General features: G+C 36.4%; 1 protein-coding gene and 1 long non-coding RNA gene across 6 annotated transcripts in view; both read right to left on the reverse strand.

Moving 5' to 3' along the window:
• The window catches only part of Ranbp9 (RAN binding protein 9), a 107,349-nt gene that overhangs the window by 51,911 nt on the left and 30,211 nt on the right, over positions 1-25,227 (reverse strand). For 4 of the 5 annotated variants that reach the window (XM_048799817.1, XM_048799818.1, XM_015494027.2 and 1 more), the window contains exon 2: positions 24,525-24,636. In XM_048799817.1, coding sequence (XP_048655774.1) covers positions 24,525-24,636 — 112 coding nt within the window. Of the gene's footprint in view, positions 1-24,524; positions 24,637-24,784; positions 24,855-25,227 lie in introns of those variants that run through there. The other variant, XM_048799816.1, reaches the window with a different exon arrangement.
• On the reverse strand, positions 13,446-24,518 carry LOC125615586. Its single transcript, XR_007346224.1, has 3 exons — positions 21,334-24,518; positions 19,334-19,335; positions 13,446-16,898 (listed from the first exon to the last, which is right to left on the reverse strand). It is a non-coding gene; the product is annotated as an uncharacterized LOC125615586 (long non-coding RNA).

The following is a 25,227-nucleotide window of genomic DNA, read 5'->3' on the forward strand; positions in this document are numbered from 1 at the left end:
TAAGGGTTACACAACTGTGAATACAGTAGAAACTGTGTCCTTTTAAAGGGTGAATTTGGCTGGTATGTGAATCATATCTTGATTAAATTTTCATTAAAAATAAACAAAAGGACTTTTGGCTTCACCTCCAATATGTAGAGGTGTTGGGAGTCATCACTCCCACCCCAACAACAACAAAAGATGAAGAACTAAAAAATCAGCTGGGTCCACAGGCAAAACACCTCCAAGAAAACTGAAGAGAGCAATACAGAGAATCAGAACTTAACCAGGAAAAGCCTACAAAACTAAGGTGAGTTTTGCTAGAGACTGAACTAGCTTTAGGTCCATGGGCTCTTCAGGGCCCAGTCATAGGAAAACCTTGGCACTTTCATGACTGGTACTTTCAGGAGCTCCACCAAGTTTTTAATCAGAGAAAACTCTCCAGTTTTGAGATTGGGGAAGGTGGAAATTAACCACTTTGAAATAAATTCTCTAACCAATTCCTGTCTTCAAGGGTTCAAGGGCAACTTTACCAGAACCTTATATGAACTGAAGGAAGGGCAATTAGACAACCTCAGCCTCCTGCAGGCAGGGCTAAGAAACTCTTCTGAGTTATCACAGAACAGGGACTTGCGTCCATTAAAAAACAATAAAAAGGAGGGTGCAGAGGTGCACGCCTCTGATCCCAAGGGCTAGGAGGTTGAGAAAGGAGGATCACGAGTTCCAAGCCAGCCTCAGCAACTTAGTGAGGACCAGTCTCTAAATAAAATACAAAATAGGGATGGGGTGTGGCTCAGTTTAGTGCTCCTGAGTTCAATACCCAGTACCAAAACAAACAAACAAAATAACCGGTAAAAACAACAGGAACAAAACCAGAGATTTCACCATAAAATTATACAATATTTCCCTTCCCCAATAGCTTACCAGCATACCAGCAAGACTACAATACAAGAGCAGGTGCAAGTGAGCTTCTTAGGAAACTCAAAATGACAAAAAAAAAAAAAAACTAGAGAAAAAGGAAGGCTCTGATATCTACAAACAGTACAACACCTCCCAAACATTAAATACAACCTGCCTCTCCTAGCCAGAAAAACACAAATCTCACATTAAAAATCTTTTTGCTTGAGTTTTTATTTCCCAGTAAGTCATGTCTAGTTTTCAACAAAAAATTACAAAGGCGTATAAAAAGCTAGGGGAAACAGTTTAAAAAGACAAAGCAAGCATCAAAACCAGACTCAGATATGGCAGAGATTTTGAATGATCAAACTGGAAATTTTAAAATAACTGAATATGCTAAGGACTGTAAGAGTCAAAACTAAATGCTAGAAATCAAACACCACTAATACAACTAAAGAATACACCTCTGATGGGTTTTCAGAAAAATGGATAAAACCAAAGAATCAGTGAGCTGACACATGTCAATAAGAACTTATCCAAACTGAAAGGCCAATGAAAATCCTGGAACACATTATCCAAAAATCTGTGACAACCATAACAGGAAATACCAGAAGGAGAAAAAAGAGCAAAATCTTAATAATGATTGGGAGTTTTCCAAAATTAATGACAGAAACCAAACCACAAATCCAGAAATCTCAAAGAACCTAAACGGGATAAATAACAAAACATCAATACCTGGGCTTCTTATAGTCAAACAAGACCCAAAGACAAAAATCATGAAAAGAAACAAGGAAAACAAACCAAACAACAACAACAATGCAACTTGGAACTGGAATTGTGGCTCAGTGGTAGAGTGCTCACCTAGCACGCATGAGGCACTGGGTTCAATCATCAGCACCACATAAACATAACAACAACACTGTGTCCACCTAAAACTCAAAAATAAATATTTTTTTTAAAAAACACCTTATCTACTGGAAGATATATTATATCAAACTTCTCTTCAGAAAGCATGCAAGCTCAAGAGAACAGAGATATTTACATGCTGAAAGAAAAAAAATCCACCAAACTCAAATTCAGTATCCAATGAAATCATCCTTCAAAAGTGAAGAAGAAAAAAATCCTGTAGAAATAAATCTGTGGCCAATAGATAAGACCTTGTTGTGTTTATTACAAGGCATAAGAAAAATGACAGGTAAGAAAAATCACTTTCTTCTACATAAAGAAAAGTATATCATTTTCCTTGTCCTAAATTGATCTAACATAACTTTATTCATAACACTGTATTGTGTAATTATAGTTTATGGATAAGTTAACTGAATGACAGCAATATTATTTGGGATGGAAGAGAAAAATAAATTATATCCTATTATAAGGCACCTGCACTATCTGTGAAGCAATGAAATGTTATTTGAAAATGGGCTTAGATTAGTTCTAATGTCTACTGTAAACTCTAGAGAAACACACGAAAAAGATTTAAGTATAACTGATATCTTAAGATATGAGGAAAAACTGGAATTAATCTAAAATGCTCAGTTATAACCAAAGAAGGAAGAAAGCAAAAAGGAGCAAGTGTAATGAATTTTAAAAACACCAAAATATGGTAGGCATTAATCCAACTACTAAAATAATCATTTTCAATGTGAATGGTCTAACTATACCAATTAAAAGACCTGATAAGTCAGGTATAAAGGCAGATGACTGTAATCCCAGCACTAGGGAAGCTGAGGTGGGAGATCACTTGAGCTCAGGAGTTCCAGATCAACCTGAGCAACATAGTTAAGACTCACATTCCAAAAGGAGTGGATTTAAAAATAAGACCTAGGTTGGGTGTGAACTTGCCTAGCATGTGGAAAGCTCTGACTTCAATTCCTAGCACTGGGGGGTCGGAGGGGGTTGTGGATTGAAAATAAAAAACAAGATCCAAATATATGGGGTGGGGTTGTAGCTCAGCAGTAGAGAGCTCACCTAGAACATGCAAGGCCCTGGGTCTGATCCTCAGAACCACATAAAAATAAACACAGGTATGTGTCCAACTACAACTAAAATTTTAAAAAGATCCAAATATATGTTGTCTGCAAGAAAATCACTTTAAGGACACAAATTAAAGTAAAAGGTTAAATAAAGATAAACATGTCAACACTAATCAAAAGAAAGTTGACTACCTATGTTAATTTCAAACAAAGCAGAATTTGGAACAAGGAAACTCAACAGGGATCAAGAGGAACATTACATAACAAAGGATCAATTCCTTTAACAGGACATTGTCCATATCCTTAATGTGTACACACCTAATAACAAAATGTCAAAAGGTGTGAGAACAAAAATGGTAGAACTGCAAGGAGAAATTGTTAAATCCACTATTAAAATTAAAGACATTGTTACACCTATATCAGCGTCAGCAGGCAGAAAATCAACAAAAATATAGTCCAACTGAAGAGGGCCATCATCAACCAACATTTATAGAAAACTTCATCCAATACCAGCAGAATATGTATTCTTATATTATTCCCTTTTAAAAAAAATTTTTTTGTAGTTGCAGATAGACAGAATGCCTTTGTTCTATTTATGTGATGCTGAATATCGAACACAGTGACTCACACATGCTACGCAAGTGCTCAACCACTGAGCTACAGCCCCCGCCCTCTTATTCTTAAGCTTACAAAAATATTCACCAAAAGAGACTACATCCTGAGCATTAAAACACATCTTAATAAATATAAAAGAAACAGAACACATATAAAGCATGCTCTCAAATATTAGAGCAGAAATTAATGAAACTAAAGAGGAAAATAGAAAAAAAACTCAACAAATTAAAAATTGGCACTTTGAAAAGATCAATGTAACTGATGAACCTCCAAGCAAGTTAAATAAAAGAGAAAAACACAAATTATTAAGCCTAGGAAGAAAGAAATCAGATATTACTATCAATAATATTAGTAATGTTATTAATAATTTTATTATATATCATTGTGTGATTATATATTATTATATTATATACCATTATAATATTAATCCCACAGATATCAGAATATTGAAGGAATATCACAAATAACTCTATATACAACAATTACTATAATCCATTACATCATCAGACTAAAGAAAAATCACATGCCCATATCATTAGCTGCAGAAAAAGTATCTGGGCCAACATCCACTCGTGATAAAACAAAATTCTCAGTTAACTAGGAAGGGGAACTTATCAACCTGATAAAGAACATCTACCAAAAAATTACAGCTAGAATCATTTTTAAAAAAAAATTTTTTTTTAGTTATAGATGGACACAATAACTTTTATTTTTTTGTGTGGTGCTGAGGATCAAACCAAGTACATCACAAGTACTAGGCAAGCACTTTACCACTGAAGTACAACCCCAGCCCTAGAATCATATATTAATGAAGAGAAATAGATGCTTTTCCAATAAGATCAGGAACAGCATAAAGATGTCTCCTCTCACTACTTTCTGCCAATCCAACCCAGTTGTACAAAGGAGTGAACCCAGGGGACATTCTACCACTGAGCTATGTGATCTTGCTAAATTGCTGGGGTTGGGTTCAAACTTGCAATCCTCCTGCCTCAGCCTTCAGAGTTACTGGGATTATATGAGTGTGCCCCATGCCCATCCTCTCATTACTTTTATTTTTGGGGGGAGGGGTAACCAGTAATTGAACCAGTAATTGAGCACTTGACCACTGAGTCACATCCCTGGCCCTATTTTATATTTTATTTAGAGACAGGGTCTCACTGAATTGCTTAATGCTTCACCATTGCTGAGGCTGGCTTTAAAATTGGGAACCTCCTGTCTCAGCCTCCAGAGCCGCTGAAATTACAGGCACGGGCCACAGTGCATGGCTCTCTCATATATATATATACAAACTAAGAATAAACCTGTCTTTGCTTATAGCTGAAAAGATCTGTCTATGTAGACATTCCCAAAAAAAAAAAAAATTGACAAAAACTTTTGTCAAAAAATGGACAAAACTGGGCTGGGGATGTGGCTCAAGTGGTAGCGCGCTCGCCTGGCATGCGTGCGGCCCGGGTTCGATCCTCAACACCACATACAAACAAAGATGTTGTGTCTGCCGAAAACGAAAAAATAAATATTAAAAATTTAAAAAAATGGACAAAACCTTTTGGAATTAATGAGCAATTATAACAAGGTCACAGGATACAAATTAATATACAAAAGTCAAATGCTTTCCTATATACCAGCAATGAGTAACTGAAATTTGAAATTAAAAACACAATACCAATTACGTTAGTATCAAGGAGGAGGAAGTAGTCAGGCATAAATCCAACATAATATATACAAAATTCATACAATAACTATAAAACTTCGATGAAAAAAGAGAAGATGGGGGAAATAACTCACACTCATGGATTATGAAAACATTCAATATATTAGTTGTTCCCAAACTGACCCACAGATTCAACATAATTCCATTCAAGTTTAGCAAATTATTTTATGGATATCAACAATCTGATCACAGAAATAGTCACCTAACCTAGGACAAATAAGCAAAAGCAATTCAGCAGAGAAAGTCTTTTCGATATTGGTGCTGGAACTCTATTGCAAAACGCATATCCAGATACAGACTTCAAAAAAAAAATTAACTCAAAATGGGTCAAAGACCTAAATGTAAAATGCAAATTATAAAATATCCAAAAACACAGAAGAGAATATAGATGACCCTGGATTTAGTAATGAGATTTTAGACACAAAAGCAAAAACAAAAACTGTGAACAAAAAAAAAATGGATAAGTAGGCCTCATCAAAATTAAAAACTTCTGATCTTTGAAAGACACTGTTAAGAGAACAAAAAGACAAACCACACAGTGGGGAGTAAAATATGGGCAAAACAACAATCTGATAAAGGACCTATATCCAAAATACACAGAGTTCTTAAAAATTCAACAATAAGAAAACAGATAAGGACTGAGGTTATAGCTCAGTGGTAGAGCACTTGCCTAGTATGTGTGAGGCACTGGGTTCAATTCTCAGCGCTGCATACAAATAGAAGACCATCTACAACTAAAAAAAAAAAAAAATTAAGAAAGAAAGAAACAGAAAACAGGGGCTGGGGTTATAGCTCAGTGGTAGAGCACTTGCCTAGCACGTGTGAGGCACTGGGTTCAATTCTCAACACCGCATATAAATAAATAAAATAAAGGTCCATTGACAACTAAATAATATTTAAAAAGAAAGAAAAAAACCAGATAAGTCAACTAAAAAGTGGGCCAAACAGATACATCAACAAGCAGCAATTAAGCTATGAAAAAATGTTTTAACAATACATTATAGGAGAAGTGCAAATGAAAATCGTAAGATACCAACTATAAGCCTATTATAATGGCTAAAATGCAAAAACCTTTCATACCAATTACTGGTGAAGATGTGAAAGAACAGGGATTCTCATTCACTGCTGATGGGAATGCAAAAATGGTACAGCCATTTTGGAATAAAACTGATTCTTAACAAAATTAACCATAGTCTTAACATACGATGCAGCAATCATGCTCCTCAGTATTTACTTAAATGAATTGAAAACCTCACAAAACCTGCACACAAATATTTATGGCAGCTTTATTCACAGACAAAAACTGAAACTAAGCTGTCCCTCAAATTTTGAGTAGATAAATGATGCTAGGTGCCTGGGCAAACACCTGTAATCCCAGCAGCTAAGCCATCTCAAAACGGTGAGGTGCTAAGACACTCAGTGAGATCTCTAAATTAAAAAAACATAAAATAGGGCTGGGGATGTGGCTCAGCGGTCAAATGCTCCTGAGTTCAATGCCGGTATCCTGCCCCCCCAAAAAGGTGAGTAGATAAATAAAGTGGGGTATGCTCATAAAATGGAATATTAATGATAAAAAGAAATGAGATATCAAGCCATAAAAAGATATGCTTGGGTCTTAGATGAATATTGCTATGTGAAAAAAAAAGTCTGCCTGAAAAGATGACATACCATGGTTCCAATTATATGACACTCTAGAAAAGGCAAAAGGATGGGGGCAGTAAAACAAGTCGGTGAAAACCCGAGTTTGCAGGTGGAGGGAAAAAGGACGAACAGGAAAAGCACACGGGGTTCTTAAGATGGTGAAACTATTCTACTGATCATGTAAAGTGGCTGACATTATATATTTGCTAAAACCCAGAGAATAGTATAATACAAAGAGTCAGCCCTAAAATACCTATGGACTTTAGTTCATAATATAGCCATCCTGGTTCACCAATTATAAGAATCATACCACCGAAATGCAAGAAGTCAAGAGGGGAAACTGTGTGGTCAAGGGAGATACATGGGAACCCTGTACTATCTGCTTAATTTTTCTGTAAACCTAAAACTGTTCTAAAAAACAAGCGTATTAATTAGAGAAGTAAAAACACCAGAAAAAAACACATAGAACAAATTAAAAGAGAACTATTTAGCATACATAATAAGGAATTGTATCCTTAAAATATAATATACTTAAAAACATTAAGAAAAAAAGTTTCACAGAGGAACCAGCTTGCAAATGCTTACAGCAACTGTGCTCACGATGGACATAAACTGAAACAACCCACAATCTTCCCACCATGAAGACATGAATACACTGTGGCACATCCTTAGAGTGGAAGGGTCCTCAGTAATAAAAAGTAGTCAACTACTGGTATAAGCATCAACACAAATTAACCTCAATATACTAAGTGAAAGAAGCTAATTTCAAAAAAATACACATTACATAAAGTAGGATTTTATTTATGTCCTTATGGAAAAAGCAGATCTCTTAAAGAAGGAGAATGATTCAGTGGCTGCCAGGAGTAAGAAGTGGAAGGAAGATTAATGAAGGGCCACAAAACAAAGTCTGGGAAGGGCTGGAATGTTCTGAATCTTGATGGTGGTGGTTACAGAACTCTGCATCTGTCAAAACTCAGAACCACGTAAAGAAAATAAGGTGAATTCTACTATGTGTTATCAAAAACAGAGGAGGCTGAGACAGGAATCGCGGGTTCAAAGCCAACCTCAGCAACAGCAAGGCACTGAGCAACTCAGCGAGACTCTGTCTCTAAATAAAACACAAAATAGAGCTGGGGAAGTGGCTCAGTGGTTGAGTGCCCCTGAGTTCAATCCCTGGTACCAAAAAAAAAGTAAATATCCAAATACCCCAATTTAAAAATGAGTCATGTTGGGCCTGGGGTTGTAGCCCAGCGGTAGAGCGCTCGCCTAGCTATGTGAGGCCCTGGGTTCAATCCTCAGCACCATATAAAAATAATTAAATAAAAACAAAGGTATTGTGTCCAACTACAACTAAAAAATAAATATTAAAAAAATGAGTAATGTTGGAATAGGCACTTCTTAGAAATGCCATAAGCAATTCAGTGAGGCCCTGTCTCTAAATAAAATATACTTTTAAAAAAAGTATGTGTCTCATGGTTAAGGGCCACTGGATTCAATCTCTGGTACTCAAAAAACAAACGAAAAAACGCACACACACAATAAGAAATATGAAAAATATAAGACCTCACTTGTAATCAATCCTGCCAGATGAGGTGGTGCATACTCAGTAATTACAGCCACTCAGGAGGCTGAGGCAAGAGGACCCCAAGTTTGAGGCTAGCCTCAGCAACTAAGATCTATCCAAAACAAAACCATGAAAGTCTGGGGATATAGCTCTGTGGTAGAGTATCCCTGGGTTCAATCCCTAGTAGACCCTAACCCCGCCAAAAAGGGAAAGAAAGAAAAATTCTCCTTAAAACGGGCAGATCAAGGGCTGGGGATGTGGCTCAAGCGGTAGCGCGCTCTCCTGGCATGCACGGGGTGCTAGGTTCATTCCTCAGCACCACATAACAATAAACATCTTTATGTTGTGTCCACCGAAAACTTAAAAATAAATATTAAAAAAATTCTCTCTCTCTCTCTAAAAAAAAAAGAAAACGGCAGATCAATTTTCACTTAATATATCCTAAACCTTGAACATTTTCCTTTCTCATCTGTGATAAAAAGAAAAACTTTGCTCCAATTCTACGTTGACAATAAAGCAGCTACTTACACACGGCTTCTTTCCTACCCATTCCTTCTCCTTGTCCCTGAAGCCATCATCACCTACTGGACACTAGCCTTGCCATGGTACCATTCGGCCCTCACCTCTCACACGTACACAACACTTAAATCAAGTGCTGGCTGCATTTACTGAGATGGCCTTTGCTCTGCTATGGAAGTGGTCTGTCCCCCAAGCGTTCATAGGTTAGAAGTTGCTCCCCAGTGTGATGATGACAGGTGACACAAGCTCTAAGAGATGGGGCCTAGTGAGTCGGTTAGGTCACTAAGGATGTAACTCTTGGAAGATATTAAAATATTTCTTGTGAGGCCGTGAGTTAGTTCTCACCAGTTGCTTGTCATAAATCATGAAGCCGAGCCCCACCCTAGTTTCTCTGGCTCCTGGTTTATCTGCCCTCTCTCCCTCCAGCCCCCCTCCCAGCACAATGTCATAGGCCATGTGATGCAGCCTGGAGAACCCTCATCAGAGGCCCAGTTGATAGGGCCCCAATTCTGAGAGCCAAATGAACCTCTGTTCTTTATAAATCACCCAGACTTTCTCTTATAGCAAAAAAATAAGGGCTGTATGAGTCTGTGTTAAGTATCTATAAATTTATCCTCCCTTTTAATTATCAGTAAGACAATAAAATTCTAAGGAAAAAGGCAGAATATTAGTTTGAGAATACTTCTAACAATTCTTTGCCAAAAAAAATTTTTCATTTGGTAGAAGAAGCTCAGTGAATTAGATGAAGGGTAATGAAAGGAAGGGAGGGGAGATGGGAGTAGGAAAAATAGTAGAATGAATCTGACGGAACTTTCCTACGTGCACATGTGAATACATGACCAGTGTAACTCTACATCATGTACAATCACAAGAATGGGATCTTAATTAGAATAAGTTATACTCTGGGTATAGGTCAAAAAACATTCTACTGTCACATGTAACTAAAAAGAACAAATTTTTAAAAATTGAAAAAAAAAATCTTATTTGGCCAGACATGGTGGCAAACACGTGTGTTCCCAGTGACTCAGAAGGCTGAGGAGGATCACAAGTTTGAAGCCAGCCTCAGCAAATAAACAAGATTTTAAAAAGGGCTGGAGATGTAGTTCAGTGGTAAAGCACCCCTGGTTCAATTCCCAGTATAGAAAAAAATAAATCTCATTTGTAGTTGATTACAAAAAACAAACAAAACTTGATTTTCTGGGGCTGGGGATGTGGCTCAAGCTGTAGCACGCTCGCCTGGCATGCGTGTGGCCCGGGTTCAATCCTCAGCACCACATACAAACAAAGATGTTGTGTCCGCCGAAAACTAAAAAATAAATATCAAAAAAAATTCTCTCTCTCTCTCTCTCTCTCTCTCACTCTTTCTTAAAAAAAAAAAAAAAAAAAACTTGATTTTCTGCCTTATTAAAATAGTCTGTAATAATGTTTAATTCTAAGGTAAGGAAAATAACTTACATGTATAGAACAACACATTTTACTTTTTAACCCTATAGATACTAAATTACTTAATTACGTAATAATTTAAGTAATAATATCTATGATTATTAGAAACTTTTAATTCTAATAAAATGACATTTTGGATAATAAAAATTACTGACATATTCCATACTTAAAATCTTTCATTATTTCCCTACAAAATTCATAATTAAATGAATGTAGAAATTCCAAATCATGTAAATAAGTTCATGAAGAGAGCTTCACATTTCAATTTTACAAATGTTATAGGTACTACTTATCAGACCAAGGGAAGAAGGATAGATTGAATGTTTTTTGTTTTTATTGTTTAATTTTTCAATGGACTTTTTCATAGAAAGTCTCTAATTTTTTTAATGTAAATTAGTGAAAAAATAGTATTTTTATTTGTTATCTTACAGGAATTAGGGGAAAAATTTCTGAAATGAAACAGGTCAAAGGGAATAAAAAGGTGAACAGATCCCACAGGAAAAGTGGGGAAAGAACGGAGAAATTTTTTTTTAAATAAGCAAATACTAAAGGAAGAAAAGGCTTTTCTGAATAAATGACATAGTAGTTAATGAAGACCCAACACACGTTCATAACTGAAGTCCCCCCAAAACAAATCAATGCAATCAAACAGTGCAAATGTCAAAAACTATCACATATTGTGGGTATTTAAGGCCCTACCTGAAAGTCAATGCCAAGGTGTATTCGAATACTGCTTCTTTAAAGAAAGATAAAAATCACTGTGGCACTGACCGGAACAATACAACTTTCATGTAAGGTGGGAAAGCAGCATAAGACTTTGGCAGTAATAGTTTAGCCAAATCTGTGGATCACATAAGAAAATGTCGGGTCAAGGAATTTGCATCCAATCAAATCTTCAAATATACTGAGTCACAGACAAATAGTTTGAACCAGAAAAAACTTAAAGGAAAGTTGTTCCTATGAGTTCCTCCTGAGCTCTCTAGTAAAGTATGAACTTCAGACAAAAAGACCCCAAAAGAGGTCTGATGATGACTAACGAACATATTTAACTTAGAACAAACATGAAATGATGAGGATTAAAAGATAAAGAAGGGCTGGGGTTGTGGCTCAGGGGTAGAACGCTCATCTAGCATGTGTGAGGCCCTGGGTTCGATCCTCAGCACCACATAAAAATAAACAAACAAAAGTATTGTGACCAACTACTTTTAAAAAATAAATATTAAAAAAAGATAAAGAATAGTATATACAAATATTATGGGCTCTTATTAAAGAAATAAAAAACAACAAAATGGTGCAAAAGAGAGAAATAACCTACCAATACCTCCACTACCGGGTGAATGTAGAATGCATCATGCCAAGAGCGGGGGGAGCAAAAGCTGGAATTCAGAAGGCTACAGCTTCACAACATTCTGGTTTCAAACAACCAAACAATAGGGAGAGAAAAGGGATCAGTGATTGCCAGAGCTGGGGAGGAAGGAGAGCTTGATTAAAGGCATGTCAAACTGGAACAGGAAGAGCTGAGGACACTCTTCTCTATCTTGATTCTGCTGGTGGTTATGTTACCTTATATATTTGGAAAAACTCACAGAACTATATAAGAAAGTCAGTCTTACAGCATGTAAATCAATATTTCTAAATATAAAAAAAATAGCAACGAGGGGAAGAGAATACAAAAGAGGTTACTAATTAATTTTATTACTGTTCACAAAAAGAGTATCTTAAAAAGGGGACAATAGGTATTACTAAAAAGGCAACTCTCTAAAAATATGCTAACCCTCAAAAAAAATCCATTTCATCATAAAAGAAAAAAGCAACAAAATTTGTTTATTTATTTATTCATACGTGCATGCATACATACCCAGGATTGAATCAAAGATTGAATTCAACCACTGAACCACATCCCCAGCACTTTTCATTTTTTATTTTAAGACATGATCTCACTCAGTTGCTTAGGGCCTTCCTAAATTGCTAAGGCTGTCCTTGAACTTTTGATCCTCCTGCCTCAGTCTCCCAAACTACTAGGATTACAGGCATAAACCAACATGCCTAGCTCACAAAATGTTTTAAAGTTTCCTTTTACTCATACCCCTATCTATGTCCCCCTACCTAGAAGCAACTATTGTCAACAGTTACTTGCAATCTGTTCAGGGGTTTCTAAGGTACAATTGCTTACATTTTCAAAACATAATGGAAGACCAAACCAAGAATAAAAACGGATACCTGAGTCAGGCACAGTGGTGCGCATACAAATCCCAGTGGCTTGGGAGGCTGAGGCAGTTCAAAGCCAGCCTCAGCAAAAGCGAGATGCTAAGCAACTCAGTGAGACCCTGTCTCTAAATAAATAGGGGATGTGTCAGTGGTCAAGAGTCCCTGAGTTCAATCACTGGTACCCCGCCACCACCCAAAACAAGGGTACCTGAAGAAGACAAAAAGAAAACTGAATGTTCTGTGAAGTGCCTTCTTACACAGTTTGAATTTTGAAACAATCTAAATTCTTTATGTAATTAAATAAAACCCCAAAGAAGAGCAATCCCTAAAAATGAAAGATAAATTTGAACATATGTAACTAACAAATACATAAAAGGTTAGTGGTAGATGGCTGGGGCTGTAGTTCAGTGGCAAAGCACTTGCCTAGCACGTGAGCACTGGGTTTGACCCTTAGCACCACATAAAAATAAAATAAAGATGTTGTGTCCACCAAAAACTAAAAAAATAAATATTAAAAAAATTCTCTCTAAAAAAGAATAAAAATAAAAAATAAAATAAAGGTTATGAAAAAAATTTTTTTAAAGTTAGTGGCAGAAACAGAGGGAAAAAAAATAGCATTTATCAAAGGGCTTTAAAAACATACTATTTTCACCAGGCACAGTGGCATACGCCTGTTATCCCAGCAGCTGGAAAGGCTGAGGCAGGAGAATGGCCAGCCTCACCAACTTAGCAAGGCCCTAAGCAACTTAGTGAGCCCCTGTCTCTAAATAAAATAAAAAATAAAAATAAAAAAGGCTGAGGGGCTGGAGCTGTAGCACAGTGGCAGAGCACTTGCCTATTGTGGGTTCAATCCTTAGCACCATACACAAATTAAAATAAAGGTATTCTGTCCATCTACAACTACAAAAAATTGTTTAAAGGGGGGGGGGGGCTGAGGATGTGGATCAGTGATTAAGCGGCCTGGATTCAATCCTTAGTACAAAAAAACCCAGTATTTTCACTATTTATCCCTAATAAGATATAGTCTAAGAATCAAAAGAAGACAAAAACAAAGCCAATCAATATTAATACTAATGCTTTTAGAAATGTGCAGATATATTGTAGGATAAAATAGTATTTGTTAATATCATTATAAATGAAGTTTTCAGAATAATAAAAAGAAGATATAAATGTAAATATCAGAGAACTTAAGTAACTGACTTGGAAAACTGCACTTTACTTCGAAATTCATTTAAAAAACAAGGAGTTGATAAATAGATAGATTTATGATAAGACAAAGCAAAATCCTGCCAGGCATGGTGGCCTACATTGGTAATCCCAGCAATCTGGGAGCCAAAAGCAGGAGGATTCCAAGTTCAAGGCCAGCCTCAGCAACTTATTAGCAAGGCCCTCAGCAACACAGTGAGACCCTGTTCTCAAAATATTAAAAAGGGCCAGGGAGGTGGCAAAGCACCCAGTACCCATTAAAAAAAAAAAAAAAAAAAAAGGCAAAAATCTAAAATCCAGGAGGCAGGTAGCATAGGTACTCACTGTATTAACTCTTTGAGTGTCTGAAAATGTCCAGGAGAAAAATTGCTTAGATTCTGTACTACCCAAATTCCAGAGGGAGGGAAGGGAGGGAGGGAGGGAAGGAAGGGAGGGACCAACCAACCACTGGGATGAAGCTCAACTGGTAACAGTCAGTTCTTCCACCAGCCACAATTACTATTTTGCAATCACTTAAAACATTTCAACCACCCCTCTAGAAAAACCTACCCAGACTTCCAAATCATCCATGAAAAGTCAAAACATCTAGTACCAATAGACCATTCCCCCTTATTATGGAACATTTACTTTCACCTAAGTGAGTTCAACAACAAGCAAATAGTGTATCTGAGATCAATATAAACAGACTAGTTACAAACTGTTTTTGTACTTCTTAAAACTAAATGCAATTTAATAACATGTTCATATGACAACACTCAAGTAACATATTCATTATGACAAAGTTACACAACCTTAAAGTTACACTGAAAGATTATGGATGTCTTCAAGACATTATTGAAAGTGGATTATCTCTGAGCATGTAATTAAAATCATACTAACATGAAGGTATAAGAGATGGTAACATGAAGTAACAGTCTTAAAATCTCTCTTACATGATTCAATGGACTAATGTTAAAATTAGTCTGAACAGAGAAAAACAAGCTGAAAGAACAACCCCAAAAATGTAAACTACAGTTAGTCTGATGGGTAGGATTGTAGATGCTTTAAGAAACATTTTATGGGGCTGGGGTTGTGGCTCAGCGCTCGCCTAGCACATGCGAGGCCCTGGGTTCGATCCTCAGCACCACATAAATAAATAAAGATATTGTGTCCAACCAAAAAATAAATATTTAAAAAAAAAACATTTTATGGTTTTCTCTCAAAGAATTTGATTTCCCCCTTTCCATTAAGAATGCATTACCTTTTAACGCCCCCCCCCCCCAAAAAAAAACCTTAAAATAATCCAGGCCTTATTCCTCCCCACCTCTACTCAGTTAACTTATTTATCATCCAGCACCTATTTTGTGTCCAGCATTTCTACACACGCTAGTGAGCGAAATGGATAAAAGATGCTCCCTCATTAAAGCTCTGCTTCTCTTAAATCATTTCTAACTGCTATGTCCTACGCCTGGCATTTTCAGCAACTCCCCCTGACGAATCCCTCTGCGTCTCAATGAGCCTTACTGAACACAGCGACATGTGAGTCTCTCCATTTTATCTATCAGCTCTCGGCTGGGCCAGTTTCCCTCCTTACCCAGCCTGCACTGGGACAGTCCATTTAGATACTCTTTACAGTAACCTCAACTACTCTTACTGCTTCTCCATTTACCTAATCCATAATTTCCCATTCGGCATCAATCATTCCATTCAACTTTTCTCTCTAACCAGCTGAGGAGGCTGGACAAAAACAACATTACGTATTTAAAACTACTGCCACAACAAATTCTTGGCCTTAAGTCTCCTGATTCCTCAATATTTTTACTTCTTTGGTCCATGAACATTTACTAAGTAACTATGTGTGGGACAACATAAATAAAAATGTAAAAAAGACAAGTCTGTGCTCTCCTAGAGCTGACAGGGAAAACAGATCTTAAAACAAATAATTATGAATATGATTAAACGGTACAAAGAGAAACACAACGCATTTATGAAAGTAGCAATAACTTAAGAACCTACCTAGGTTTGAAGGTAAAAGGTGTCAAAGACAAGCTTCCAAAAGTGATGATACTTAGGCTCCAAACAACTTCATAATGAATTCCAAATTCCCAATTTACCCTTTAATCCTCATGCCCCACCCCCTCAGCAAAGGAACTAGGCTCACTTGGTTCCTGTCTTCCCTTGAACTCACTACTGATTTCATCTCCTCAGCTTGTAAATATGACAAGGCCTATCCCTCCTAAATGTAAATTGAAATAATTTTCCTCAAGAGTAATTTGGCCACGTTTATCATGAACCTTAAAAACATGCATACTCTTTCTCTTGAACCAAAAAATTCAACTTTGAGGATTCTTTATTATGAAAAAAGAAACTGATTTCATGAATAAGAATTATTTTTTTAAAATTTTTGTAGTTGTAGATGGACAGCATGCCTTTATTTTATTTACTTATTTATTTGTTGGTTTGTTTTTACTATGGTGCTAAGGATTGAACCCAGTTCCTCACATATGCTATGGATATGTTCTGGCACTGAGCCATAACCCTAGCCCCTGAATAAGAATTATTGAGAATAGTGAAAGAGTTAGAAACAACCTAAATAATCAACAATAGAACAATAGCAATGGATGTGCCATAGCCAAAACACAAGAGGTACTCAGAGCTTTTAATCTCATAGGAAAACGCTTTAACTATGCAAGAAATATACAGTAATAAGTACATATAAATAAAACAATACTAAACACAAGGTGCAAAAACCTATAAGAATATAACCACTTAAAATATAAGTGCATATATAAAAACTGGAAGAAAACAAGTAGATATGTTAGTGATTAATTATACCAAATTATAGACAGTTTTCTTCTTCACATTTTTTCCTGTAATTTTCAAATCTTCAAATTGGCAAATGAATTGTAATTATTTCCCTCAATAGCAACACAGCTACTCAGTCCACTGGCAGATTATCTCCATCCCTTACCTCTAACTTGAACCTAACTTGTACCTGCTTGCGTCCTAGGTTTAAGGAAACTGCCCTCACAAGAACTAACAACTTCCTAAACTACAAACAAGCAGACACCTGGCAGTCATTCTAAACTGACCTCTTTAGCTTTGGGTACACTGTACTCACTAGGACCTGCCTTCTAACTCTCCACCCACTCCTCTTCAGATCCTTAGCTAGATTCCCTCCTGGATAACCTTTAAAGGTGGTGCTTCAGATGTCCATCTAGGCCTATTCTTTTTTTAATGGTACATTCTCAGGTGTTCCTATCAATGTAAATTCTCATCGCTCCAATCTACCTTCAGCTCTGGTCTCTCCTAATCCCACTCCTGGAGCTTTCTCTCTCTCTCTCTCTCTCTCTCTAAGTCATAGCCTCGTTATCAACCATCTGGATATTCCACAGCACTTCAGACATTGTTCTCATCATCAACTTTAAAAGATCCACTTCCCTCCAGCATTTTCTATTTTGTTTATTCATATCACATCACCATAAATCATCTAAGCCAGAAACCTGGATGTCATCCTCTATTATCAGCCACTTCTGCCACTCCCACTTCCTAATCAAGCTTTGCAGGGTTTAAAATCCTAAATACAGTAAAGCACCTTATAACAATGTGTTGATCAACAACAAACACCACAAATACATGTCACTGAATGAGGCCACAGCCAACTTGGTTTGTCCAAGTACTCTGTGATGTTCATACAATGACCAAGTTACCTAACAACACACTTCTAAGAACATATTCCGGTCATTAAATGATGTGTGTGACTGCAGTTAACAGCCTCACTAACCCACTACACAGATTAAACCATCAATTTATGATTACACTAAACTATCTGGTCTTCTTGGCCTAATTCTCCATTTATTTCCATATTATCCTCAGAAAATGCAAATCCAACTATATTATTCCCTGGCTTAGAACCAGCAGCTGAAGGATAAAAAGTAATGCTCATTAGCATGAAATATCCCTCATGGACCTCTCTAGACTATTGTCTGGCTCTCCACAGGCTCTGTGCTGTGCTTGCAGCAACGGCAGCAATGATAGCCTGAGTCTGATCTGCACCAGGGACTCTAATAAAATATTTAATTATTAATGATTTATTTAATTTAGTTCCACGAGGTTGGTACTAGTATTTCCTTTTTTTTTAACATATGAAACTGAAAGTTTGCTGAAAAGCACAAAATCGCGCAACTAATGAGTGGTAGTGCCAAGTCTGAAATCTGCATTATATTTCAACAATAGTAGCTATGTAGGTTCCAAAACAGGTATTTATGTTAAAAGCACATACTATCTCAGGCAGGATACCCAAGAAACAAATAAGCCTAAGGAGGAAAAAACGGTGACAAAGAACAGGGAAACCAGAGGCCTGGGTTTAACTAGTCCTCTGGTGTCACTTCACATAGCTCTCAGTGAAAGCCTTCCCTCAACACCATTCCATCTTCTGAGAGTTACTTGGTGCTTCGCCCTTAATTCTTCCCTAGTTTGTTCATATGTCTATTACTACATATCTGAAACTGGATTTCATTATTTACTTACATTTTCACTTCCCTTCTTATCTGCAAACTTCTGAAGATAGGGACTTTATGTTTCTATCATCCTAAATTCTTACCACAGTATCTGGCACATCAACAAATGAAACTTCCCCTTTTTTCCCCTCCTCTCTCTCTCTCTTTGTACATTGTACTGGGGATCAAACCCAGGGCTTCAGGAATGCTGGTAGGCCAAGTGTTCGACCACTGAGTTAGGTCCCCAGCCCTATTTTGTTTTAAATCTCTATCATAATCCATCCCTAAACAACAGTTTCCTACCTAACTCCAACCTTTAGCCACCCTACAGGCTGCCAGGGCATTCCATATCCTTTCCCTAATTCCCACTCAGTACTATCTAACTCACACATCCTCACTTCTTCCCTCAAAATGGAAGCCTCCCTCCTACTCTGAGTGTTCCCCCCTAGAACTACAATCAATGCTCTCTAATATCTAATTGCAATTCAATTTTTACTTCTGTAACCCATTATAATCCCCCTCAGTAACACTGAACTACATACCTCTCCCAAGGCCATACAGTGCCACCCACTCTTCACCTGAGACTATTCCAGCCACTATTTCATCACTATTTTTCCACAATGGAGTCTCTTAAATTCTTATTCTATAAGGTCTATCCAATACTACTTCCTTCACAAATCTGCTACCTTGAGCCAGAACTCTTCTCGGTTCTCTCGTTCATGAGCTCAATCTTATAGCATTCAGCATGTGATGTCTTAATCTAAAGTTATGAGGCTGTCTGCTCCCTGCCCAGCACCACGGTACCTTACAAGTAAGTGCTGTGTTTGATATTAGTCAACGCATTTGCTGAGTTTCTACTAAATGTCAGATCCTCTGACATTTTACTGTCCTAAAACAGACATGAATGAAATCTTTCTTATACTTACTTAGCTGCTGACAATGCAATATGTTTAACAAATATTTGTTAAATTAACAAATATACTGCTTACTTAGAATAAAGATCATCTGTGAGCTTCCATTTGCTGCTTACTGCTAACAATAAAAGTTTTTTAGAGCTTTTTAAAGCTAGCTAGGAAGAATGTCTTTACTTCTTTTCTACTCCTCCCAAAAAATAATCTAGAAAGTCAGCAAACATAGAAGGAACATTATGAAAAGGAGCATATCATTATCAGCAGAAGAATTTAAGAACAGAACACAGAGAATTACACACCAGCTCTTCCTGAATCACTGTCAAAGAATGACATCAGTATTGTTTAAAGAACTAAAAATATCACTCAGAATAGTTGTAAAAATTTTCAAATAAAAATTTTTAATAAATTACATGTAGAATTGAAAGCATCTCCACTGCCTCTATTAGTGTGTATAATTTTAAAAGTTTAATGAAAGTTGACACAAACTTTTTTGGAAATTCATTTTACCAGCAATCACTAGTAAGAACACTGATCACCAGTAAGAACACAAAGTAGATGTATACCCTTTAAGCATATCTCCTAAAAAAAGTCATGAAGTCAATTTAATTTTTTGTTGTGAAATGCATTAGAAACTTACTTTTAAATTAGTTACAAAATTTTGACAGGCTATTCTACCCTATTAAATTAAGCTTATTTTGTTGAATAAACACAAATTATATTCAGTGTATTCTTTCACCCAATAAAACAAACTTCCTGTAAGCTTTATTTTCTAGGAAACAAATAAATACAAGTAACAGTCATCACAGTCATGTTCCTAATTTTCCACAGCAGAACTAGAAATAATGCATATGGCAGAATAAATCAAGTCTTTTCAAGCACATAATACAGTAATATCAGCCCCTTCTGTTTTCTTTCACTGTGCTGAAAGAGGCAGTTCATACTCAACGCCTGCTATTTCATGGGAAACCTGTTGTCAATAACAATTTTCTAAAAAACTGAGATATTGGATTCAAATATTTATATACCTGTGCTAATCTTGGATAAATACAATGTTTTTTTAAAAATTCAATTTTAGGGGCTGGGGATGTGGCTCAAGCGGTAGCGCGCTCGCCTGGCATGCGTGCGGCCCGGGTTCGATCCTCAGCACCACATACCAACAAAGATGTGTCCGCTGAAAGCTAAAATGAATATTAAAAAAATTCTCTCTCTCTGTCTCTCTATCTTTAAAAAAAAAAAAAATTCAATTTTAAATTAAGTAAAAAAAAAAAAACTTTCAGATGAACATACATCATTGTAAACAAAAAGTGATTAATGGCTGTTCTTTCTGGTACATTCTTTATAAAGATATTGGGATTTTAGGAAGCAATATTTAAATCGTTTGATATAGTTCAATATGTCTCCAGAAAGACTCTTCTTGGAGCTAGGGATGAAGTTCAGTGGTAAAATGCCTCTGGATTCAATCCCCAATACCAAAGGGGCAGGGTAAGTACTTTGACAGAAAGACACTAATTGGCCAAAATTAGTAATGAGAGTTGCTTTAAAAAAATAATAATAATAATAATTGTTCTTCCCTTTCAAACCCAATTGGTCTGGCCTAGAACTACAGTCAACAAATTAACAAGACAGATAAGTGGAATCTGACCAAAGAAATAAGTTTTCTGAGGAATACAATAGGTAATCCTCCTTATAAATTTTTTAATTCAACTGAATGCTAGCTATAATAAGTGAAGTTACAGACATGTAAAATAGTCCCTACCCTTGATGTATCATCAGACAATTAAAACAGTATAAATATTATGATCAGTCTGCCCAAACTGTACAGGAGGCATAGAAAAGAAACTATTATTTTGGGAAAGGCAAAGTGCCACAAAAAGGTACTGCTACACTAGAGCTTGAAAACTAGTGAAAAACTTTGTGACTAACCTGGCCAACGGAACAAGGGCAAGACAAGGTGAACACAAGGAGGAAAGAAAGCGCACTCACACAGAACTAGAAATATGAGCCACCGTATGCAATCAAAGAATGTAAGCAGTACCTTATAGGTGAAGGGCAAGTGAGAATTAGGGATTCTTCAACCTTATTAATCATTAGGGAACTAAATTAAAACCATAGTAACCACAAAAAGAAATCACTAGGTATTTATATGACAGCTTAAAAATAAAAACAGAACAACAACAACAAAAAAAACCTGACAATACTAAGTGCTGTTAAGAAGGCAAAGCAACAGGAACTGTCAAACATTTCTCATGGAAATGCAATCTAGTAAAGCCCCATTACAAAACTATTTCAGTTTCTCATAAAGTTAAAAATACAATTAACTATGATGTAGCAATCTCATTCCTAGCTTCATTTCACCCAAGTGAAGTGAAAATGTATGTTTCTACAAAAACCCCTACATACACATTGACAGTGGCTATATTTATAATTGCCAAAAACTGTTCTTCAATTAGGGATTATATAAGCAAACTGACTCACTCATCCACACAATCAGTAATAAAGACTGTTCTAAGGGACAACTGCCTGAATTAAAAGGCTAAATACTGTATGACACCATTTATATGCCATTCTAGAAATGGCTAAAGTATAGAAACAGAACACCAATCACTCTGTACAAAGGGTGATGGAACTGCTCTACATATTAACTGTGGTGGTGGTTACAGGACAGTACATATTTGTTTGAAAAAAAATGCACACCAAAACTAAAATACATCTAATTTTTAAAATAAAGAAAAAGGGAGGTTGCGGGATGCTGGTTAGTTACAAAAAAGATAAGACTGAAAAATTATGCGGTAGCTATTCACATCTTTAAAAAAAAAACACTAAGAAATTTCAGATTTTAGCATTAAAATCACAGATATTACAAATAATCTCAAAAAAGAGACAGAGAGGGCTGAGATGTAGCTCAGCATCAAAGTACTTGCCTCAAATTCAAAAAGCCCTGGGTTCAATCCCCAGTCAATTTGTTTTTCTGTTTTTTTTTGGTAGTGGGGATTGAACCCAAGAGTGCTTTATAACTCATTAACATCCCCAGCCATTTTTGTTTTTGAGACAGGATCTCAGTTGGATAGGACCTTGCTAAATTGATGAAGACGGCCTTGAACTTGTGATCCTCCTGCCTCCTGAGCCTCTGGGATTACAGGTATGCAACACCATGCCTTGCTTATTTCTGTATTAGAACACTGACAACAGTTATAAACAGGAAGCAACTGGGACAGCCAATAACCAATCACCTCAGTTATTCAGAAGATAAATTACCAAGACCTGACTACAGGACAGGCAGTGAAAAATGATCAGAAATAGTAAAGGTAGAAATTCTCAAGTTTTTAGCAACAGTGAAACCACTAACTTGATTTAAGAAAAAGATTTTAACAAGCTAAATTTAAGTACCTATGGGACATTCAAATGGAAACATCTGGGTAGATGTACTTGTCTGGAGCTCAAGAAAATAATCTGAGATGTAGCATTAGATTTGAGACTCATGAGGGTATTTGCAGCCGACAATACAAGGTCGAGATCATGCAAAGACAGTGTTAAGTACAGTGAAAGTAAAGAGAAACCTAGGAATCATCCTGAGCAACTCCAGCATTACAGAGCTGATACAATTTGAAGTACAGAAAGAACTGGCTTACTCAGGATACAGCTGTAAAGCTAGAAATGGTTACAAACATGGACCTATTTTAATCTGGGACCTCTCTCAACCATTTTCCTTAGCATCTCCGATTTTAGCTTTGATTTGAACATTCTGGAAAAATTTAGGCAGATAAATAAAAAGCTAGCATTGTATTCCAAGGTTTCACTTTTACCTTTCATACTGTTGACACTGAGAATATTGAGCAAATAAAGTAAGAACCATATATTGGATACACCCTAATTTGTCAGACACAGCAGTATTACTAAGAGAGATTAGTTAATGACTGGCTTCAAATACACGTCAACTTACCCACAAAACCCAAAAGCTTTATCTTGGTTGCTGAAAAATGACTCTATACCACAACGAAGTTAGTACAGGATGGAGGATGGGTCCAATAGCTCCAAATGATCAGATGACTTTTTTTTTTTGGTGGTACTACAGATTGAACCCACTGAGCTACATACCCCAGTTTTGTGTGTGTGTGTGTGTGTGTGTTTTATTTTGAGATGGTCTTGCTTAAGTTGCTGAGGCCTTGAACTTGGGGCCCTCCTGCCTTGGCCTCCAGAAAAACAGGAATGCACCTCCAGGATAATAGGCATGCACCACCATGCCCAATGTAGATAATTAGTTCTTAGTCAAGGATATGCACTAAAATTCCTCATGGAGTGTTCTCAAAATGCTCATCTTGCCTAAAACTCTACTTCCAAAAAATCCAACTTAGGAATTTTTAAAGTAAGGCCCAAAATATTTTTAATAGTCCCCCTAAGTAAATTTCTCATTGGCACACACACATCAAACACCTATTTCAAGTCAAAAAGCAATGAATGATAAAAGTTGATTCAAGGATCTACCAAGAAGTTCTCATTGGGAAGCTTTCCTTTTCAGTGCTAGGGATCAAACCCAGAGCCTCTTGCCTGTGCTCTACCAGTGAGCTCCCACTCCCAGTCCTTACTTTATAAGCTTCTAAACCACATACTAACCCTGGGGATAATCTTTCAATCGAGAGTATGCAAAACACATTTCCCAAGCAAAACATAAAATTCTAAGCCCCCTGCCCTGTAAAATACCTACAAATCACCTACTGGCTTTTATAACTCACTTTTAGAAGACGTAACTTCTCAGCAGAATTCAGAAAACAGGCAGTGTAAGAAAAGTGATAAAGATGAATCATGGCTCAGTGGTAGAGCGCCTGCCTAGCATGTGTGAGGTTCGATCCTCAGCACCGCATAAAAATAAATAAATAAAATAAAGGTATCGAGTACATCTACAACTAAAAGAATATTAAAAAAAGAATAGAGTTATTGTCCCTCTATTGTTTAAACCCATCTTCTCCATTTTAATAACAAACCTACCAGAAAAACTCGTTTAAAACCACAAACTCAAGCTTTGGTTTCAACTAGTATTTAAGCAGAAATAGATCAAATCTGCTACACTGAAATATTCAGATTCCACTTGTCTAAGTACCGAAATTTCCCAAGATTACAACTTTCCTTCCAATTACATCATAAACACTATAGATCAAAACAAAAATAATTACCCAAGAATAGCAAATTAGGGGCTGGGGCTCAGGGGAAGTGCACTTGCCCGGCATGTGTGAGGCACTGGGTTCGACTCTCAGCACCATATATAGATAAATAAAATAAAAGTCTGTCAAAAAAGAGATACCACTTCACCCTTATCTGATTTGGATTATTTATTTAAAAGAAAGAAAGAATAGCAAATTATTTTTCCCACTAAAATTTACTTACCCATCTCTTCCCTTACTGACAATTTTTACTTCAAAATAATAAATTCCACAGGCTGCTGGTATTGGATGCGTGGCTCTAACTGATGCTGCATCTTTTGGGGTTTTACCATGACCTGCATGTGAAACAGAAAGAAAAAAAAAAAAAAAATCAAAAAAGATATTCAAATGATAATCTTAACAATTCAGGAACAAATAAGGTTTCTGAAATGATATTTAATTTCTGCTCCCATCAGTTCAAATAATCAAAGACTTAATATTTACCAGCACAATTAATCCAATATGCAAAACAGCCCAAGTTTGCCGAAGAACTCTTCATGCTATTACAAGTTTTTTGAGATTTCAGACTCTGAACACATTGGACCTAACAGTATTTCATGAAAATTAAATTAAGTATTTTAGCATAGACTACATATGTACTTCTTTCCGCCAGTACGGAAGACTGAATCCAAGGGTGCCTTACCACTGAGCTACATCCTCTGCCCTTTTTAATTTTTATTCTGAGACAGGGTCTTACTAAATTGTTAAGGTTGGCCTGGAACTATCAATCTTCCCACCCCAACTTCCCAAAGGATAGACTACATTAAAAAAAAAAAAAAAAATGAAATTCTTCTACACTCTTTGACAAAATGACCTACCTTTTTAAACCAGAAGCATCTATATCACAATACAGTTTCAAGTGAAATTTTATACAATTAGAGTAATGA

This window comes from Marmota marmota, unplaced genomic scaffold, assembly GCF_001458135.2.
Source record: "Marmota marmota marmota unplaced genomic scaffold, marMar, whole genome shotgun sequence".
NCBI lineage: Eukaryota > Metazoa > Chordata > Mammalia > Rodentia > Sciuridae > Marmota > Marmota marmota.